The 18,374-nt window shown below is 43.0% G+C and overlaps 1 protein-coding gene across 3 annotated transcripts; it reads left to right on the top strand.

Moving 5' to 3' along the window:
• Positions 1–79: 79 nt before the first annotated feature.
• Positions 80–14,431, top strand: LOC101162866 (grainyhead-like protein 2 homolog). Of its 3 annotated transcripts, none has more exons than XM_011484881.3 (15): positions 80–400; positions 873–1,059; positions 1,143–1,586; positions 1,707–1,762; positions 2,705–2,954; positions 3,033–3,144; positions 3,963–4,057; positions 11,583–11,741; positions 11,831–11,888; positions 12,119–12,258; positions 12,340–12,377; positions 12,547–12,629; positions 12,709–12,794; positions 12,941–13,005; positions 13,298–14,431. In XM_011484881.3, the coding sequence occupies exons 1-15, from the start codon at positions 387–389 to the stop codon at positions 13,410–13,412; spliced, it is 1,902 nt and encodes a 633-aa protein (XP_011483183.1). In that variant the 5' UTR covers positions 80–386; the 3' UTR covers positions 13,413–14,431. The 3 variants fall into 3 exon arrangements, with proteins under 3 accessions (XP_011483183.1, XP_020565596.1, XP_011483182.1); XM_020709937.2 differs by having other exon boundaries at positions 870–1,059; positions 12,550–12,629; XM_011484880.3 differs by having other exon boundaries at positions 870–1,059.
• Positions 14,432–18,374: the final 3,943 nt, after the last annotated feature.

Genomic DNA, 18,374 nt, shown 5'->3' with positions numbered 1-18,374 from the left:
TTGATTTTTAACGCCTCCTTTAAAACAAAAAAAAAAACAACCAACCAATCACCAGGCAGCCTTTCGCTTCCTTGTTTATTCTACCTCTTCAGGTGCTGCACGTTTTACCTCCGCGAGGACTCCAAACAGAAAATAAATATTCTTCAAACATTGCACAAAGACAGCACGTGCTGAAATGCGACGCTCTGGTCCTGCCAGCGCGGCTCTCATCTCACCTGGAACGGAAAACGCCAACCTAACTTGAAATCAGTAAAGTTGAAGATTATTTTTTACAGCAGCGCTCACCTGGATTTGTAGTGAGCCTTCACTGTCCCACGATCACTGACCACCATCCCGAGAGCTAACCCTCCTCAAGCCCAAGAAAAGTTCTGTCCTGTGGAGCCAAGATGGATCTGGACAGGTAAGAGGAAATACCTGCATGTGTGTTTTATTCCTGATTGAATTTGGAATCTCGTTATTTCTTTAACTTGTGCATCAACACATTTAAGTCAAAGTGAAATCAAGTGGTGTCTGTCTCTGTGGAAAAAGGGAAATAAAGAACAAGCTCTGGTGTTTTATTATAGAGGCACAAAAGCAACACTCATTGAGATTTCTTTTGTTTTTTTTTAATTTGGGAAAAACGAAATCCTAAAATGCTGTCAGCATGGGATCTGGGAATAAAGGCTTTGTCGTTTTACAGGAAATCAGTTGACTTCTAAATGAGCTTCAGTTCCCTCCTCTGGTGTGAACTTGCCTGCTCTCTCCTCATGTGGAGCGAGTCATTTAACTGAATGTCGGTGAGAAACAGCCCGAGGCGTACCTGTGGGCTTGGCAGCGAGCGCCTGTTTTTAAACCTTTGCTGTGTGTTTCCTCTTTCGTGTTGACTTCAGCAGTAAGCGGTTGGTGGTGCTGGTACCAAACGAGCTGTCGATGGCCTCCAGAAGGGTGTTCAACAGCGAGGATGAGGCGTGGAGGAGCTACCTGGAGAACCCTCTGACAGCTGCCACCAAGGCCATGATGAGCATCAATGGCGATGAAGACAGCGCAGCAGCTCTGGGGCTGCTGTATGATTACTACAAGGTGGGAAATTATTTCCAAAGTGGTTAAAAAAAGGAATTTCAAGGTACTTTGTCGTGACTTTTCCCATGTTTTTGGTCCATTAGGTTCCCAGAGAGACAAAACGCCTCTCCAATGGGGGTAACCCCTCAAACCTTCCTGCAGTTGTGCCAGCTAATAACCACGGGAGCCTGGAAATGGTCAATCCCAGCTGTCAGACCCTGAGATCTATGCCTGTCAACCTCTCCCTAAACAGCACTGGCGTTGACGTTCACAGCTCCAAGCCTAGTGCTGTGAACCTCTCAGGAGATTCCAGAAGAGGAGGAGGAGGAGGTGGTGGTGATAAAAGTGGAAGCAGTGCACCACTTGCTTTGGTCAAATCTGAAAGGCAGACGTCCATTCCGGTTTCATATTCTGATGGCTCCTTCCACTCAGAATCCAAAGAGCAGCTAAGGACAGTTCCACAGAGGAGTCGCCATGATTTGCCTCTTGCTGGTTTCCTGAAGGGCAGCGCTCTGGACTGCATGTACGAGGAAGCAGTGGAAGGAGAGGTCAGATTCCTGAGGGGTGTTGGGGAGGAGGTGTTTCTAGCTCGTGCAGCAAATGTCTTCTTTTTGCGCTGAGATCTGGGCGGGCTGGTTATGAAACTCATGAGCTGTCATCCTTCACAGATGTTCCAGAGAAGCCCCTCCTCAGCAGCAGAGGCGTTCCACTGCAGCTCGCCTGTGTGAGTTCACAGTCCCACACAAAGGGGTTAATGGCGCAAACAATGTTTTGATGAGGAGGACGACAGTGCCATCTCCTCTCTATGTTTTGTTGATTCATAGTCTTAAGCTGACATTGGATCAGACCTAAAAAAAAAAAAGTCTCACCACTTTTAAGAAAACCTAAAAGCTATATGTGGTTCATTTCTTTTGGTCTTCTTTCTGTTTATAGATAAGGTAAAGAAATGTATTTATGCTTCACCTTAAAGGAATTTGTAGAAATAAGGACTAAATATGTATTATTAGTAAGCTTTAGTTTAGAGATTGAGATGCTCCCATTCATAGGTTCCTGTTAGGTTCACACTGGAATCCACAGCTAAATCAAAGTGGGGTTAAAATATTCAAAATTTCCCCAACTCTCCATACTGGAAACCAAATCTGACAGTTTTTTTTAACTTATATGTCACATTTTGCTGATTTTCTTCATGTAAACGAAATGTTTTGCTAAAGTGCACAACAAATTAAAAATGTATAATTTCACAATATCAACCTGTGCGACACGCATATCGCAAAAGACGCATAGACTGTGATGAATGGTTGCCTTAAATGTTTAAACACATGCTGCTAAAACAAACTCATGGCACCTTGAAGTATTTAACAAATCAAATACAGCCATTTACGTGGTTGACCAATCGGATTGACGTTGTTGACTAATCCAATAGAGTCCTGTTATGTTAGATCCTATGTAGATCAGGGACATTTAGAGAATAATTTGCTTTGCTGACTTTATTTAAATAGAACTGTTGCAGTGAAATTATGTATTAGTTGTTTTTTGTTTTGCTATTTGTTCATGTGTTGCATGTCATATCGTCATTACAATATTGATCACTAATATTGTACATTGCAAGTTTTCCTCCTACTGTGGATCTTCCTAAGGGCTGACACTTGTTTCTGCTTTATCACAGAGACGCTTTCAGATACTCTCTGGACGCCAGCATGTCGCTCAGGCCGCGCCAAGGAGAGGGACCCATGGCTTACCTGAACCGGGGTCAGTTTTATTCTCTGACGCTGTCGAGGGCTGCCGTCAGAGCCTCTCCTGCTCCGCACAGCAGCAAACTGTGGGCGGGTGGGGGAGCGCCGTCACGCAGACCTGATGGGAAAGCATTAAAAAGTACCGTGGGGGGCTCTGAGCTGCAGCAGGACAGTATTGTTCAGGTGAGGTGACCATTCAAAGACCTGCGTTTTAGGAAACAAGAGCGTTCTGAGACAGCGGGGGATTTGCTTTCACTGCAGAGTGTCATCATGGTGGTGTTTGGGGAAGACAAGGGCAGAGATGAGCAGCTGCGGAATTGGAAATACTGGCATTCCCGTCAGCACACCGCTAAACAGAGAGTCCTGGACATTGGTGAGTGCTGGTTTTGTCACTGTGAGAGGGTGCCTGCAGCATGTTCCCACGGGCAGACCCGATTCACTATGGACCAGAGTCTGTCCTCGATTCCCACAGGAGACTGTGAGGAGGAAACACATTTGCATAGACGTTATTAGGAGACATGGGTGGGGGCCTGGGCTATGGCCTTATCCTACAGTGATCTGGAGTTGACGGGCCTCAACCTGCCGCTTTAGACTCAGAGGAATGAACAGCCAGCGTCACACTCCATTTGTGTTTGGCAAGTTAATGGCATCAGTGGTACTGGCATGGGCTTGCTGTAGAAATTGTATGCAGCTGAACTTTTTATAGGACCAAGGTGCATCGGAAAGAACACTCCCGTGAAAAGTGAGTGCACCGTCTCTCAAATCTGTGTAAATAGTACTTCTTCTTTTATCTATTTGCTGGTAGATTTCATTTAGTCCCAGTGTAACCAATTCCCCTGACTAATAAATGTATCAAACATTAGAAGACGGCTAAACGTGAGCAGTAACCAGAGTTGTGTTTAAGTGAAACACAAGAGATGCTCAGGGACACGGCGGACAAAAAGTGAGTGTAGAAGAAGAAGCCTCACAAAAAGTCCACACAAAAACTACAATATTTCCAGAAAGCTTAAAAAAATGCTCTGAATACAACTTTAAGGAATTCTGGTTCTTAGAAGGTAAAATACAGAGAAGATCTGTATCTCTGCTGATGGTGTGCGGCTGTAAAGATGGAGGCCAGTATTTTTGGTCAGCTTGTTGTGTAAAGGCCTTGAAAGCTCTAAGTTTCCTCCTGCTGTTCGTCTCCTCGTACAGCCGACTACAAGGAGAGCTTCAGCACAATTGGAAACGTGGAGGAGATTGCCTACAATGCCGTGTCTTTCACCTGGGATGTCAGTGAAGAGGCAAAGGTAAGAGAAGCAGAAAAGGCAAAGTGGACAAATGAGATTGTTGGAATTGATCAGATTCTCTGCCTTTTCTGAAGGTTTCTCATGAAGCCACATCTAGGTTTTTCTTTGCCAGTGGATTGTTGATGGTTCATAGTTTAAAAACTAGGAACCTACATTATTCTTCAGCTTCAAAAAGCTGCAGCAGACCTGATGGAGACAGTCTCTTCAAATAAACTAGCTCAGAATTCCCCTTAGGAAACAACGTCATGCAAGTGCTCCCACTCAGAAAAGAGCTAACCCTGCAGGTTTCATAAAATCCTAATGACAACTGCACAGAAAGACAGGTAATTGCAGCTCTGCAGGTCTGAAGGTAAATATTGAGCGTTTGGCACACACCTTCATCACAATGAAGTGTGATGTGAGAATGCAGGTGTGACCGATGCTCCTCAGAGCCCCCTTATGGTATCAGGGCTCGACATAGCCATTTTGTCCGCTGGCCCGGTCCTGTTTTTCGAGCAGTGCGGACCACAAGACTTTACTTTTCACTTGTCCGCTCGGGCCACTAAAATATCTAACGGTTTATATATTCTTCACCTTTTTCAATAAAGTAAATTTTGCGAAAACGCGTAGATTTACCTCGTCTTCATAATTTAGTTTTTCTGCTAGTCCTGTGTTCAGACTTCAAGGGTTTCTATGGGAAACCTTTGATCACTTCTCCTTCTCTCCTGCCTGCGCGCGCGCGGCTTTCACTGCAGAGCACCACGCGGCACGCGCTCACTACTTTTTTTTTTCAAACTTTATTGAATGTAACAATTCAATACAAAACAATGTTAAACAGCAACAACGAAGGCACAAGCCAGTGGGTTATTATTACATTTGATTATAAATCCGACACCGTCACTGAAGAGAGACTGAAGCATGTCAGAGATGTGGAAGACATGGCAGGAATAGATAGGAATATGTTAGATGGAGTAATGGGTGGAATTAGTATGGACAGCAAGATATTTAATGAATGCATTGAAGATGAAATTGTATGCACTAAGCTTTAAGATGAATGTCAAAGAATCAAAGGCAACTCCAAATACCTGAATCTCAGACTCAAATGCAGTAAAATGTTAAACTACTTAATTTTGTTTTTCTTTACAACACTGTAAGCAGTAAGTATTTCTAGTTAGCTGAATGATCTCAGTTAGACCTGCACAATATGAGGAAAACTCGCGATATGCGATATCAGAGATTAAAATTGCGATAACGATATAATTTGTAAACAAACAGCAAAATAACCAAATAACCATTCCCAGTTTAAAAATTATACTCCAAATGACCCACGTTGACATAGGTTACAAACATCTAACATAACAGGGCTCCATCTGATTGGTCAACAATGTGAAGGCGTCCATCCGATTGGTCAAATGCATTAAGGGATTTATTTGATTCGTTAAATGGTTCAAGCTGCCATTAGATTGTTTTAACACATTTAAGGTTTATGATTTATTGCGATATTTGCCGTTAGAAGCACCATGAAAACTTCTGAACTAGTGTTACCTACTACACTGCAGTGCTCTCTTCAAAACATCTGAAACAGACTAGAGCAGATTTAAATTTGATATGGTCTATTTTCAGTCATTGAAAAGTGTAGAGATAAGTGATGTCACCAGAATGCACCAAATTGCACCATATTAAAAGTTTCCGTGGGGGCATGCCCCCGGACCCCCCTAAAGTTGCAAGCACCTGCGGAGCGGCGGGTCCCGCTATGCGCGGTGTCGGGCCAGTAACTTTCAGGCAGGGCCAGTAAGTTTCAAAAACTACTGGCCCTGTGGGCCAGTGCAAATTTCTGGGCTATGTCAACCCCTGGGTATCTGTCATTGTCATCACCTAATGTTGGGGGCAGTAGTTTGGTTGCACTCCCTTGTTGCAGAGTTTAGTGGGAAAGAACTGCTAAATTTTCTGTTTAGTAAAGAGAGAAGCTGTGAAAGAGGGACTCAATGGTTTAACTTCACGCAGCGTGAAATTGTGATGAATTGTTAGAAAAAACGGAGGTTCAATTCAGAGAAGATTCCTGCTGCTCTGTTGGGAATTTGGATCATACATTGATTATTCATCCAGTTCTGTTTTGGCTACGCAGTTCCACCTTAAACCTTCAAATAAGATATTGTAGAAAGATCAATCCTGAAGTGAAAGATCCACTTAGGCTGTGTTCTAAAACCCAGCGACCACAACAGAGATCCCAGGACTTCTGGGTCATCTAGACCCACTAGACAGTGCTCTGAACCTTTTTTCTTCAATGATTTGTGATCTTCACTGGTGTCCATGGATTACATAAAATCTTTCCACCTTTATCCACCTTTGTCATGGTAGGGTGGGGTCATCTAAGATAACACAAGGGTTGCAAAACAACCTATTAGCTGCTGAGGATGAGGACGGACGGAGCAGAGCTAAAATGCATCTGGAAATCTTGAAAATGGCTGGTCAAATGGAAAATGTATTTTCTAAAATTTACTTAAAAAAAAACTACAAAGAGGATTACAACAGCAGGTTGTATTTGGAGGTGTGGGTACCTTAAACATAAACATACTGATCTGAACAATTATAATGGCTACGTTTCTTTTTTAATTCCATCATGTCACTTATTGCTGTTCTCTGTTAGGGCGGAGCCTAAAGAATAAACTATTTTAAATTGATCAGAAATTTGTGAACTCCATTTCAGTTCAGGCCCATGAATCAATTTTCCTGTAAAGTAAATTCTTGCTCACTGCTTTCAGTTTGTTTTTAATGTTACAATTTCAAATTTTTCTAACACAGTTTCATCTTTGTTCAGTTTAAATCCAACAAAATATGATTTGAGGAAGACTTTAAACCAGATAATTGAAACATTCACTTTTCTAGCAGTGTTTTCCAGCGCTTTTTCTGTAATTTGATATTTTTAAATCAGAGATGAAGTCAGGAGAGGCGTCTGCTGCATCCTCTGACAGCAGAAAGGAGCGCTGTAGACCAATGCTGCATTTGGTTTGAAAGATTTAATCCTGGAAAAGTTTTAGGTGTAGGTCTTCAAGCAATCCTCAGTGAGAAATGGTACTCCACCTGTAGGGGGCAGTAGGTGCAGAAATGCATTGAGTTTGTCCAAAAGCCAAAGAAGTAGTGCCAAAATAATAATAATTTAATAAGTTAAAGTTAAATATATAAATGCATAAGTTCAACAATTAAATTTTTTCAAACTTTAAACATGAACTTGGTGATCATATATATTTAGAAGCTTCTCTGTTTCTGTAATCTTTTCTTTGCCAGGGTTTGAGTATTTAATCAAACAGAAGCTAGAAGCTTAGTTTAGAAATCCATACTCAAGGATTAACATTTAGAGAGTTTAAGGTTTGAACTGGAATTTATTAGAATGAAAGTCATCTGCAGTAAGACAGAGATCTGTGTGTAAATGAGAGGAACAGCAGTCCAGAACAACACAACATAGGAAAGCGGGGAAGAGGCATGTTCAGGCAGGTTGGAATGGGAGGAGGCAAATGTCAGGTGTGATGTGTGACCAAAAACTATCATCCAGAATGAAATGAAAGGTGTAGAGGACTGTGCTGAGAACAGCCATGTTGTTGGTTTACAGACTTTGATGCAGAGACAGGAGGCAGAGCTGGAGGTAGCAGAGATGAAGATGCTGAGGTTCTCTTTAGGAGAGACTAGGATGGATCAGGAATGAGGACAGCAAAGGAGCAGACAGTGGTAGATGTTTTAGAGATAAATGCAGGGAAGCAGATGGAGATGTTTGGAACAGGGGAGGTTGCTGGTAAAAGGATGCTGAGGTTGGAGCTACCAGGAAAGAGGATTAGAGGAAGACCAAAGAGGAAGTTCATGGATGTAGAAGAGGACATGTGGAAGGTTGGTGTGAGTGAGGACGATGCAGAGGGTTAGATGGAGGAGGAGGATTCAGTGAGGCGACCCCTAAAAGGAACAGCTGAAAGACAATGAAGAATATTTTATAAAGATTGAGAATATTTTAGATGTTTTTATTGCCAAATAATAAAAAAAGGACAAATTAAAGCTGCAAGCAGTGTTGTATGGTCACCAGGCACTACCCTTCCTCGCCCCCGCTGCCCCCTTTTGACTCGTCAGTTCATTTACAATGGATATTAGGTGAAACTTTTTCCTCAAACTTGCAATAAGAGAGAATAATTGTGAAAATAATCTGGTCATAATAATTGTTCTTACTAGAATCTAATACATTCTGATAAAAAATATGAAGCATGTTTTTTTTTTATAAATGAATGTATACAATCTTTTTTTGGGGAACTAGAGCTTCACACAGAACCTTTACTGGCTAACATTTACATACCGTACATATGACTATATACATTCTAACAGTTTCAAATGTCATTTTATGTGCATAGGACTTCATTTTTGGTGTTTAATATGTTGTATTAGATGGGATGGGTGTGCATATCCGTTGTTTTTCTTAAAAGCCTTTGAAACACCCCCCACCCCCCTGTTTGGTTTTACGCTTAGGTTAACACAGGAATAAGGAATTATTTGAACAGTCTGAGCAAAATGTGAAATCCTCTTTATCTTATGTCTCTGTTTAGACTTCACATCGTCATGCAAGCAACAGATCTGCATTTTTTTCCCCAGTAGGGTGACGTTCCTCCGGTTCCAATGTCATCATGAGATTATAATCGTCGCACTCATTTAAACCCTAAACAGGAGGAAGACACTGGGGTGGTAAATTCTTCCACAGCGTTAAACTGAGAGACGACAATGCTCCTGCGTTAGAGGTGCGGTTTTGTTGCTTGTGAATGGATCACGTTGCCTCCATCTCAGCTGCACAGATGATTATCGGGTGTCCTTCTGCACGTGGACTCCAAGGCTCCAGCACAGGAGCAGAGCTGGGAGGCTGAGCGAGAATAGAACTGGGATTGTGGGGAGGTGTGACGCCTCGCTGCTCTCTCTTTTTGGTTGATGGGAAGAGTCCGTACATTTTAAGCTTCATTTGTGCAGCATCTCCTACAAGTTTTGTGCTCTTTTTCTCAAGTTTAATCTTTGAGGTGCAAATGTTAAAGTGGTTGCCAGGTAACAAGCAGCATCGTCATTTTAACATGAAACTTCCTGCGTCAACAGCTCCGCCTCTGTGTTTGTTTGTTTGTTTGGGACTGGTGGAGTGGGTCGCACACTGTGCCCACGTCGGCTTTCTATGGAGGCATTTGAATGAAAGATGCCTCCCACTCACGCCGCCACAGATGCTCGCAGGAACGCATGTGGCGCTTTTGTGGAAACGCAAACGGCTCGGCTGTGTGTGTGTGGAGGTGTGAGTCTGTGGGGTGTGTGGGAGGCTCAATTCTGCTTCAGGACCTCACCTCTGCAGGTCCAGGCACGATGCTGCAGAAGCGGCGTAGTGGGAAAATAGCTGCAGGAATCTCACCGTTATTCGTGTCTGTCGACCTGTTGCTCAATCAGTCAGTCCTGTTTAACTGGAAAATTCAACAGGACTTGTGCTGATTTATGCTACTTGGCACAAATGATGGGAATCTGCTTTACAATTAAAATGTATGAGATAATGGGGGAGTGTTTACACGGTACAGGGTAACAGGGACTGTGCTGTGATTCGGATAAGGGGGCCTGTTTTTCTTGCACAAGCAGAAAGCTTGGCTCTCTTACATCATTTAGCTTTAGGAGACAAAGTTTGGATCAGAGCCACGTTCTGCTAAAATTACTAATCCAGAACAATCTGGACCCACCACAGTTTTGGAGGAAGGACTCCAAGTTTCCTGCATGTCTGTGTTGCTCACAGTATTTTCCATGCGGTTTGTCTGCCGTTTTCTGCTGTGTGACGACCGTCTGACTCTGTTGTCACTAAACACTCCGATCCAGTTTCTACGGAGATCAGACTAAAAAAAAAGATCAGTGAAGAACAGGAGGGACTTTGTGAAATGTTTTTTAAGTTTGGATCTCATCCCATTTGAATCACTACTTGCCCAGATACGTTTAATGGACTTTCCTGTCTTTACCTGTGCGCTATCATGATCATCCTCCACCTCATACACCTGAAACGGTCAAAGCAAAGAGTTTCACTGTGAATGTTTTCAGGAGCGCTCCTCCAGAGGAGCCGCTCAGGATTGTGAGATCTTTTTGGATGTTTGTTGTGAAGAAGACGCATCTAGGAGCCTTCGTGTCACTACAGCAGCACAGGACGAGGCCGGGTTTATGAATCTGAGTGAAAAGCTTTTTAAAGCGGGCGACAGAAGCAGCTGCAGTGGATCACGTGGATTTGGTCCAGGTCTCCATGGGTGTTAAAGATCGAGCTGTTCAGTTTAATCAAACAGCGGATGATCCTCTGCAGGTTTTTGGAGCGTTCACACAGCGGGATTTTGTTTGTTCAGGACTAGGTGTGGCAAGTCAAACTGAATTTGGCTTTCCCAAAAAGCTGAGGTTGATCACAGTTCATTCATCAGTTGTGTGGGGGTGGGGCGGGCAATTACCTTTCCACAGGCAGGTTTGAACAGTTGTCTGCCCTTTGATACAGGAAACATTCATCCGTTATCTGTGTGCAGTTCTGTCGTTTGATTAAATTTCTGATCCTTCTGAGGGAGACAAACATTATAAAAAGAATATTACCTCCTGACTGACAAACCTGATGTCTAGAAGATCAGAAACTGGTCCTAACCTCAGGTGTCCACCTTATGGGACTGCTGGAGCCTCCAGGGGTCTTCTGGTTTTGTGTGTTTTCTGTGAGAATTATGACTATTGGTCAAGCTCAATTACATTCAGCTCTTTTTACCTCAGTCCTGATGTGGATCCGAACCTCAACACGGAGATCTGTCTCAATTCTATTTCAGCTTTAAGTGTTACTGAATAGACCTCCCGCATAGACTCCCTCCAGAAGAAGGCCCAGCAGAGGTTCTTGCGTCAACATTCAACCTGCCTCAGGCAGGAGCTGTGGACCATCTTCTACACTCCATTAATCCAGTCTGTCCCGGCCACACCCGTCACAATCTGGTTTGCATCGGCAACCAGACACAACAGGGACAGACTGCAGAGAACCATCACGATCACTGGTTCTAACCATCACTCCATCCAGTATTTGTAGCGGTCCAGGGTTAGGAAACAGGCTGGTAAAAATTCCAAAGACCCCTCACACCACCGACACAGTCCGTTTAGACTGCTCCCCTTAGGCCGACACTTTAGAGCTCTGTACACCAAAACCCCCCACCACAAAGACCTCTTCTTCCCTCGAGCTGTCACCCCGATGAACTCTGATCAGCAGCAGAGTACAAAACCACACAAGAGAATTTTTATACCAATTTAAATGTTGCAAATATCTGTATTTTTCTTCCAATTTTTTTATTTTTTATAGCTGTTTATGCTTAAAATGTGTTTGCTTTGTCCTTTTACGTGAGAGCACAAGTCAAACTCCTTGTATGTGCTCTTCTACAAGATGATTCGGAGTATTGATCTGCTCAAAAGACCAAAAAAAACAGTTTAAGAGTAGAACTGTCCTCTCTGTGGGCAACAGACTGGCTTCAGGACCCACATCTGTTGTTCTTCTGCTTCTCAGGTCTTCATCTCGGTGAACTGCCTCAGCACAGACTTCTCCTCGCAGAAGGGGGTGAAGGGAATGCCTCTCATAATCCAGATTGACACCTACAGCTACAACAGCTGCAACAGCCGGCCCATCCACAGAGCTTATGCTCAGATTAAGGTCTTCTGTGACAAGGTGAGCGATGACAAAACCAGCTCATTGGGATTAACGTTGCTTGCATCTGAAGAACATTTACAGCATTTTTTTCTGTGTTCCTGCTTTAGGGAGCTGAGAGGAAGCTTCGGGATGAAGAGAGGAAACAGCTCAGGAAGAGAACAAAAGGTACAGTTTGTTTGAAATCCCCTGATAATAAAAGCCAAGGGGAGATTTCTTATTTATTTATTTAAATACATTTAACCTTCATACATTTAACTTCATTTTAAATGATTTGGAATATTTTTCTGATGAAGTGAAAAGAACTGAAGGGGGGGGGGAGAATGCCCCCTTTCGGAGCTTTACCTGTAGGTGTTGCTTAGCAACAGATGGAGAGTGCTCACACTTTCTTTGATTAGGGAAAGCCGTCAGCTCGAGTCTGACCCCTCATGCTGAGAGAGCAGAAAGCACGCTGTTCAAAAGCATGTTTGACCTGGAATCCCAGCCGGTTCTCTTCATCCCAGACGTTCACTTTGGAAACCTGCAGAGGGCCGGACAGGTGAGGGAACCCCCCTCTACCACACACACACAGGGCAGGGGCTTTTCCTGCCTTTATGCTAATCTTCCCTCATTTTTGCAGGTGTTTGCTTTCAACACTGAAGACTCAGTCAGAGACAGGTGAGCATATTCTAGAACCAGAACACTTCTTTGTTTATAAAAAAAAAGATATTTCCCCTGCCTTTTGGGGAATAGAAATAAGTCATTTTTTTTTCATTCAGCTAGACATTTCTAAACCAGACGTCCACTAAGGTTCCTCTGATCTGGTGTATGTTTGTGTGCTCCTCAGAAGTGTTGCGACAAAGAGGATGTCAGGTCAGGATGCAGTTCTGCCTCAGACCAAGAAGTCTAAAGTGGAGCAGGAGAAGAAAGGTAACCTCACCGGTCTCTTCGTGTTTTCTGCTTTTTGCTGCACCGAATGAATAATGGTTTCTGTTGTACGCTTTGTCAGTCTTGCTGTATGTGAGAAAAGAGTGTGACGAAGTCTTTGATGCTCTAATGCTGCGGGCCCCCACCCTTAAAGCTCTGTTGGATTCGGTGAGTGCTTCTGAAAATCCACTACATGAAACAGTTCAGTAGAGCTGAAGTCTTTTTGAGCTGTGATGACAGCTGCTGGTTCTTTGTGGTTGTGAGTGGATCCTGGGCTGGATTTAAGGTGGTTTACATGGATTTTATCTTTCTAGATCTCTGAAAAGTACTCGCTGCCAGTGGACAAGGCAATTAAAGTTTACCAAAAAAGTAAAAAAGGGTAAGAAAGTCCTCCCTGGGGGGGGTAACAGGGCCTTGCTCTTGTTTGAACATGCTAATTCAAATGTATGCTGCCATTTTCTCTTACATATGGCAGAGTCGACATCTCAAATATATTAGAAGTTTCTGTGTCAGAAAGAGTTAAAAAGGAAGTAAATGTGACAAAAATCTATGGATACAGAAGCTTTTTAGAAATGTAACTGTCAGAATATGACATGAATCTTGATGAATCTTCAAAGTATTGTCTGAAGATCCTCTGGAAGCCTGTTACATGATTTTTCTCATTCTTTTAGGGTTCTGGTAAACATGGACGACAACATCATCCAGCACTATTCAAACGAGGACACGTTTATCCTGACCATCGACAGCTCCACAGACTGCTTTCGAGTGACTCTGTCAGAGATCTGACGGCCCTCCGACTCGCTGTCCAAACCTTTCCATGAACTTTTCGAGGGCCGCTCTTCAAAGTGGGCTCTCATCCTCAACAAGGGTCCCTGCATTTTAAACGAGCTCCTCCCAGCAAGTAAAACTCACATGCAACTAGCATGTTAGCAGAGTTGAAGCTCAGGTTTTAGAAAGTCAGAAAAGGGTTTAATTTCTTTGGCATCAACGCCATCATTATCTGACAGATGGATACAAACACCCTCTGACTTTTTCCATTAGTAGCAGGAGTTCACATCCATACATTTTCCAGCCCACCCTCTGAAGCACTGGACCAACAGCAGGGGGCGCTGGTGCTGGCCTCATCTTTGCTCCCTGCACTCCTCCTGTTTTCTGTGCTGGCCGCTGAAGCTGGAAATCATTGGAGGAACTCATCACTTGCCTTTTATTGTGAAAGGCTGCAGGTGCACTCACTCATGTGGATGTTTCTGACATGCCGGGGTTCATGGTTGGGCTTCATTTTTTTTATACATTTCTGTAAACATTCTTGGATTTCTGGTTTTTTTTTTTGGAGGGGATAATGGTTTTGGTTTATTTCTAAATGTTGCAGGTGGAATGAATTCTCTTTAGTTTCAGCTGCATTAATGGAAAACTGGACTCTTTTTCTCCTGGAGACCGGTAAACTTGCTTCCTTTCTCTCCGTGTTCACTGATCTTTATTGTTTTTATGCTGCAGGTATTAGTATTTATGACTTTAGTTTTGAAAAATTGTGTTTATATAATGTTGGGAGGCTTAATGTAATTTTCTGTTCCAGTATCCTTCCTGCATCCGCCTGGATTTCACCGACTTTGTCTTAATCTTTCAGTTTTTTACTTCCTGTAATGTACAGTTGTGTAGATGAATCAATAAATGTAAATTGAAATGCAGTCACTTCTCCTGGCAAAGTTTAAAGCTTTGGTTTTGTCTGCATTGAAGCCTTGGTAAAATAAGGCATCTGTTTCTGTTTTTACTGTAAATCTTAATAAAACCCCATATTTCCAGCAAAAGCCAGGAGCCTCAAATCCTTGCCTCACAAAAGGCCGGCTGATAGCCTGAACCAAAACAGATTTACTTCTTTCACAAATATGATTGGTTAATGGTTTCATCTGGAATTAGAGACAGATTGAATGTTCTCTCCACACAACTGAGATCCATGTCTCAACTTTTTTATTCTTCGCTGTAGAATTTGTGTTTAGAGTAGAGATTTGCCTGATTAGGACTATTAAACTGGCAGCTCTCCTGGTCTGGATAAAGAGTTACAGGTCACCAAGAACACTGCGTGGTTGAATAGTTGAAGACTGAATTGAACTTTAGTAAATGCACAGAGGAGAAGTTTACCTGTCATGGCACCTCAGGAGTAATAAAAAACAAAATTCACCAAACAGACAAAAAAGCCACAAAAACACAAGTGTTGCACAGAGAAGTTGTTCATTAGGCCGCTCGACTGCAGTGGGTGGAGTAGAACTCTTTGAGTTGTCTACCCCATAGATATCTGAAGAAACTGTTTTATTATAAAACTGTTTTGACAATATGCTTTCTATAAAAAGGCTATAAATATTTCAGGCATTTCCTGTTTTGAATGTTAAAGGTTACTGACTGCAGTGAGGCCAAAAAAATGTGATTAGAGGAAGTGGAAGTGCTTCTGGGTTGGGTTTGGCCTGGCTGATGGTTATGAATCTTCCAGTTGTCTAGAAAGCTAGTATTCTTCCCTGTTTTTCACAGCTGTGTTCATAAATAATGTAAATGCACTAATAAAACACTAAAGTCACAACATTCAAAACAGAATCAAACAACTGGATTCATTACAGTCATGTAACCCTTGTGCTATCCTAGGCACGTTAACATTGGGAGTTGGGTCATCTAGACCCACTAGACAGTGCTCTGAACCTTTTTTCTTCAATGATTTGTGATCTTCACTGGTGTCCATGGATTACATGAAATCTTTCCTCCTTTATCCACCTTTGTCATGGTAGGAATAACACGTCAATGTAAGGAATGGGTCACCTAAACCCCATAGGATAGCACACGGGATAATCAGTTCATATCATTATAGTAAAGTCAGATTGTCTTGACCCAGTGGTGTAGAGGTCAGCACTGTCTTCTCACAGCAAAAAGTCCTGGATCCAATCTGAGCTGGGACTGTGGAGTTTGTGTGCATGGCTTTTCTCTGGCTTCCCCCCGACTCCTAGAACATGCTTTAGTGAAGTAAATCTTCCCTCTACTGTGAGTGTTTGTCTTTGTGTGGCCCTGTCCAGGGCGTACCTCACCTTCACCCAACGGCGTCTGGGTGGGCTCCAGAATGCCAGGGACTCTGAACGATTTCAGATGGTGGTTGGGGTATTTTTACAACAGCCTGCATGAGTGACCAACAGGTGACCATGAAGGGTTTTCTATGTAACCCTCAAACTGAACCAACATAAGGTAACCGTGGACAAGACAACTCCATTTATCAGTAAATCAGGAAGAACCCTCTATGGAATCCCCACTCAGTGAGCTACACTTTGGGAAATGACACCTTTGTGTGTCTTGACTCTATTTCTACTCACACCTGTGGGTGTGGGGGGTGGACAGGCCATCTTTCTGATGACAAGCTGTCAGCAGCACCTTTCATAAAAGCATGCTTCCAGTAGTAGGAAACCAGCTCTGACTAAGGAATCAGAGGGCAGTGAAGAAGTCTGAAGTCATTTTCCATCAGGAGCCGGCAGAGACTGGAGCTCTGTACTGCAGGTCACTGGGCTCTGAGCTGCACGCCGAGCTTCGTCCAATTTGAGGACAAGCTGTGTTTTATTCTGGCTGGCAGTGCTGACCCAACCTGAACCTGTTTCCCAATCCATCCTTCAGTCCAGGCCTCTTTCTCAGTTAACACAGCATGATCTCTGTCAGTCAAACTGATATCGCCACCTTTTCTCCTGACACATGTTCTGAACACTTTGAGGAGTCTGCCTCCTATAGATTCAGAATCACTTACTGCTCTTTTAGTTGAAAGAATAAACATGTGAACTGTCATCCTCTTGGTTTTTACCCAACTGTTCAGTGAGTTAGCCTTAATGCAGTGCTTCTCAAATAGTGGGGGGCGCGCGGTAGTGGCGGTTTTAGGCACAGGTCCGGGGTGCAAATTTAACGTGGGGGCGGCGGTGACAGCGGCTCAGTGCTTGGAAAAAAATCTGCAATGAATGTCCCGGTGATGGTCAGAGGGGCCGTAGGCGCGAACTGGCAGCCACGCCTCTGTCAGTCTGCCCCAGGGCAGCTGAGGCTACATCAGTAGCTACTATCACTAAGTATGAATTAGGAGTGAATGAATAATGGACACAATGTAAGCGTCTGGAAAAGCGCAGAAAAATCCAATCCATTATTATTATTATTATTATTATTACTATTGTTATATCACAGAGTTTATGACAGCCTGAAACTGTGAATTCCCGTCCCTGCAGCTGCTCCCGACTCCTGTCACACGCAGCTGCGTGTGTGAGAATGAAAGGGGAGGGGTAGTGGGCTCAGGCTGCCAGGTGAAACGGGGGACGACAAGAGCTGCAAGCGCTGCCTGGATTGCGCAACATCAGGATCATTTAGATGCCTCAGCTCATGCTAATAAAGTCATTCTTTATGAACTATTGTAGACATTTTTATGACGTGTCTGTATTTTCCATAAACGTATTATTTGTCTGCCTGTTGTTTAGTTGGTGTCAGTATTTGACAGACAGGTAATGCAGGAAAACAGCTGCACTTTATGAGATCATAAATAAACAATCCATCATTTAGAAAAAAAATCAACACAATGTTTTTATCTATTTCTTCAGACTAAAAACATTAAATATGTTGGTGCTGCTGTGTTAATGTTTCAGATCAATTTACATTTAATATTATTTATTGATTGAATTATTTTTCTCAGCATCAAATGGTTCAGTTGGTCAAAAATGTTAGGAATGACAGATTTTTTTTATTTCAGGAACTTTAAGCTTCTTTTCTGTTCTAGACTAGAACAGGGTTTCTGTGTGGCTAAATTAAGTTAATATTTATTGAAATGGACACAACGTTTATAGATACTAACCTAATATATTGTCACCGTGCAAGTGTGTGTATGGGTCTGGATGGGGGGAGAGGTTATGGGGGTTGGGGGGGGTGCGAAACATTTTCTTTTTCCTAGGGGGGGGGGCCTGGCAAAATTCTTTTTGAAAAACACTGCCTTAGTGAATCCACAGGGTCCGGATCACGTCTCTCTGTTCAGAAAGCTTTTCTAACATCGATCCGATGAAATGCAATTTTCATGGCAGCTTTGCTTAATCTGAATTCCTCTGAAAACATCTCAGCTCTTTGAGGTGGTTTGGAGGAAACCATTTCTCAGACTGCAGCTGCTCACGTTCACAGCTCCTTTTTAGAAATTCATGAGTGTTTTTTTCTTTCAATCAGAGTAGAAACGACTGCAGGCGGATTATGAAGGGCTTTCATCTGTGATCCATAAAAAGCCTGCAGACTAAAGTTTTCAGAATTTTATTTTGAATGCTCACATTTACACAGAAATGAAAAACATGTGTAGTTTGGAGTTTTTCTGCCCTGCAGTGATGCATCTGATGCTGAGGCCCCCTATCAACCAATTCCATTCCATGGTGTGTAGGAATGATGGTTATGGAGGTTCTTTGGACTCATTAGAAATCCAGTTGATTACAGAACTGTTTGGGTTTTCAGGTGTGGGAAATTTGTTCTCCGCATGAGGATGGGAGCATTGCCCCAGCACCTTTGTTCATTCCCCTCCAGGAATCAAACCCTGGATTCCTGCATGGTAGCCCGCACATTACCAACCAAACTACCCAGTTGTTAATCTGAAGAGAGCTGTTGGGATTATTTAACCCTTGTGTTATCTTAGATGACCCCAGCCTTACATTGACGTGTTCTCCCTACCATGACAAAGGTGGATAAAGGTGAAGAGGATTTCATGTAATCCATGGACACCAG

The sequence above is a fragment of the Oryzias latipes genome, chromosome 16, assembly GCF_002234675.1.
Source record: "Oryzias latipes chromosome 16, ASM223467v1".
NCBI classification, from domain to species: Eukaryota; Metazoa; Chordata; class Actinopteri; order Beloniformes; family Adrianichthyidae; genus Oryzias; species Oryzias latipes.
This window is presented reverse-complemented; position numbering and strand designations above follow the sequence as displayed.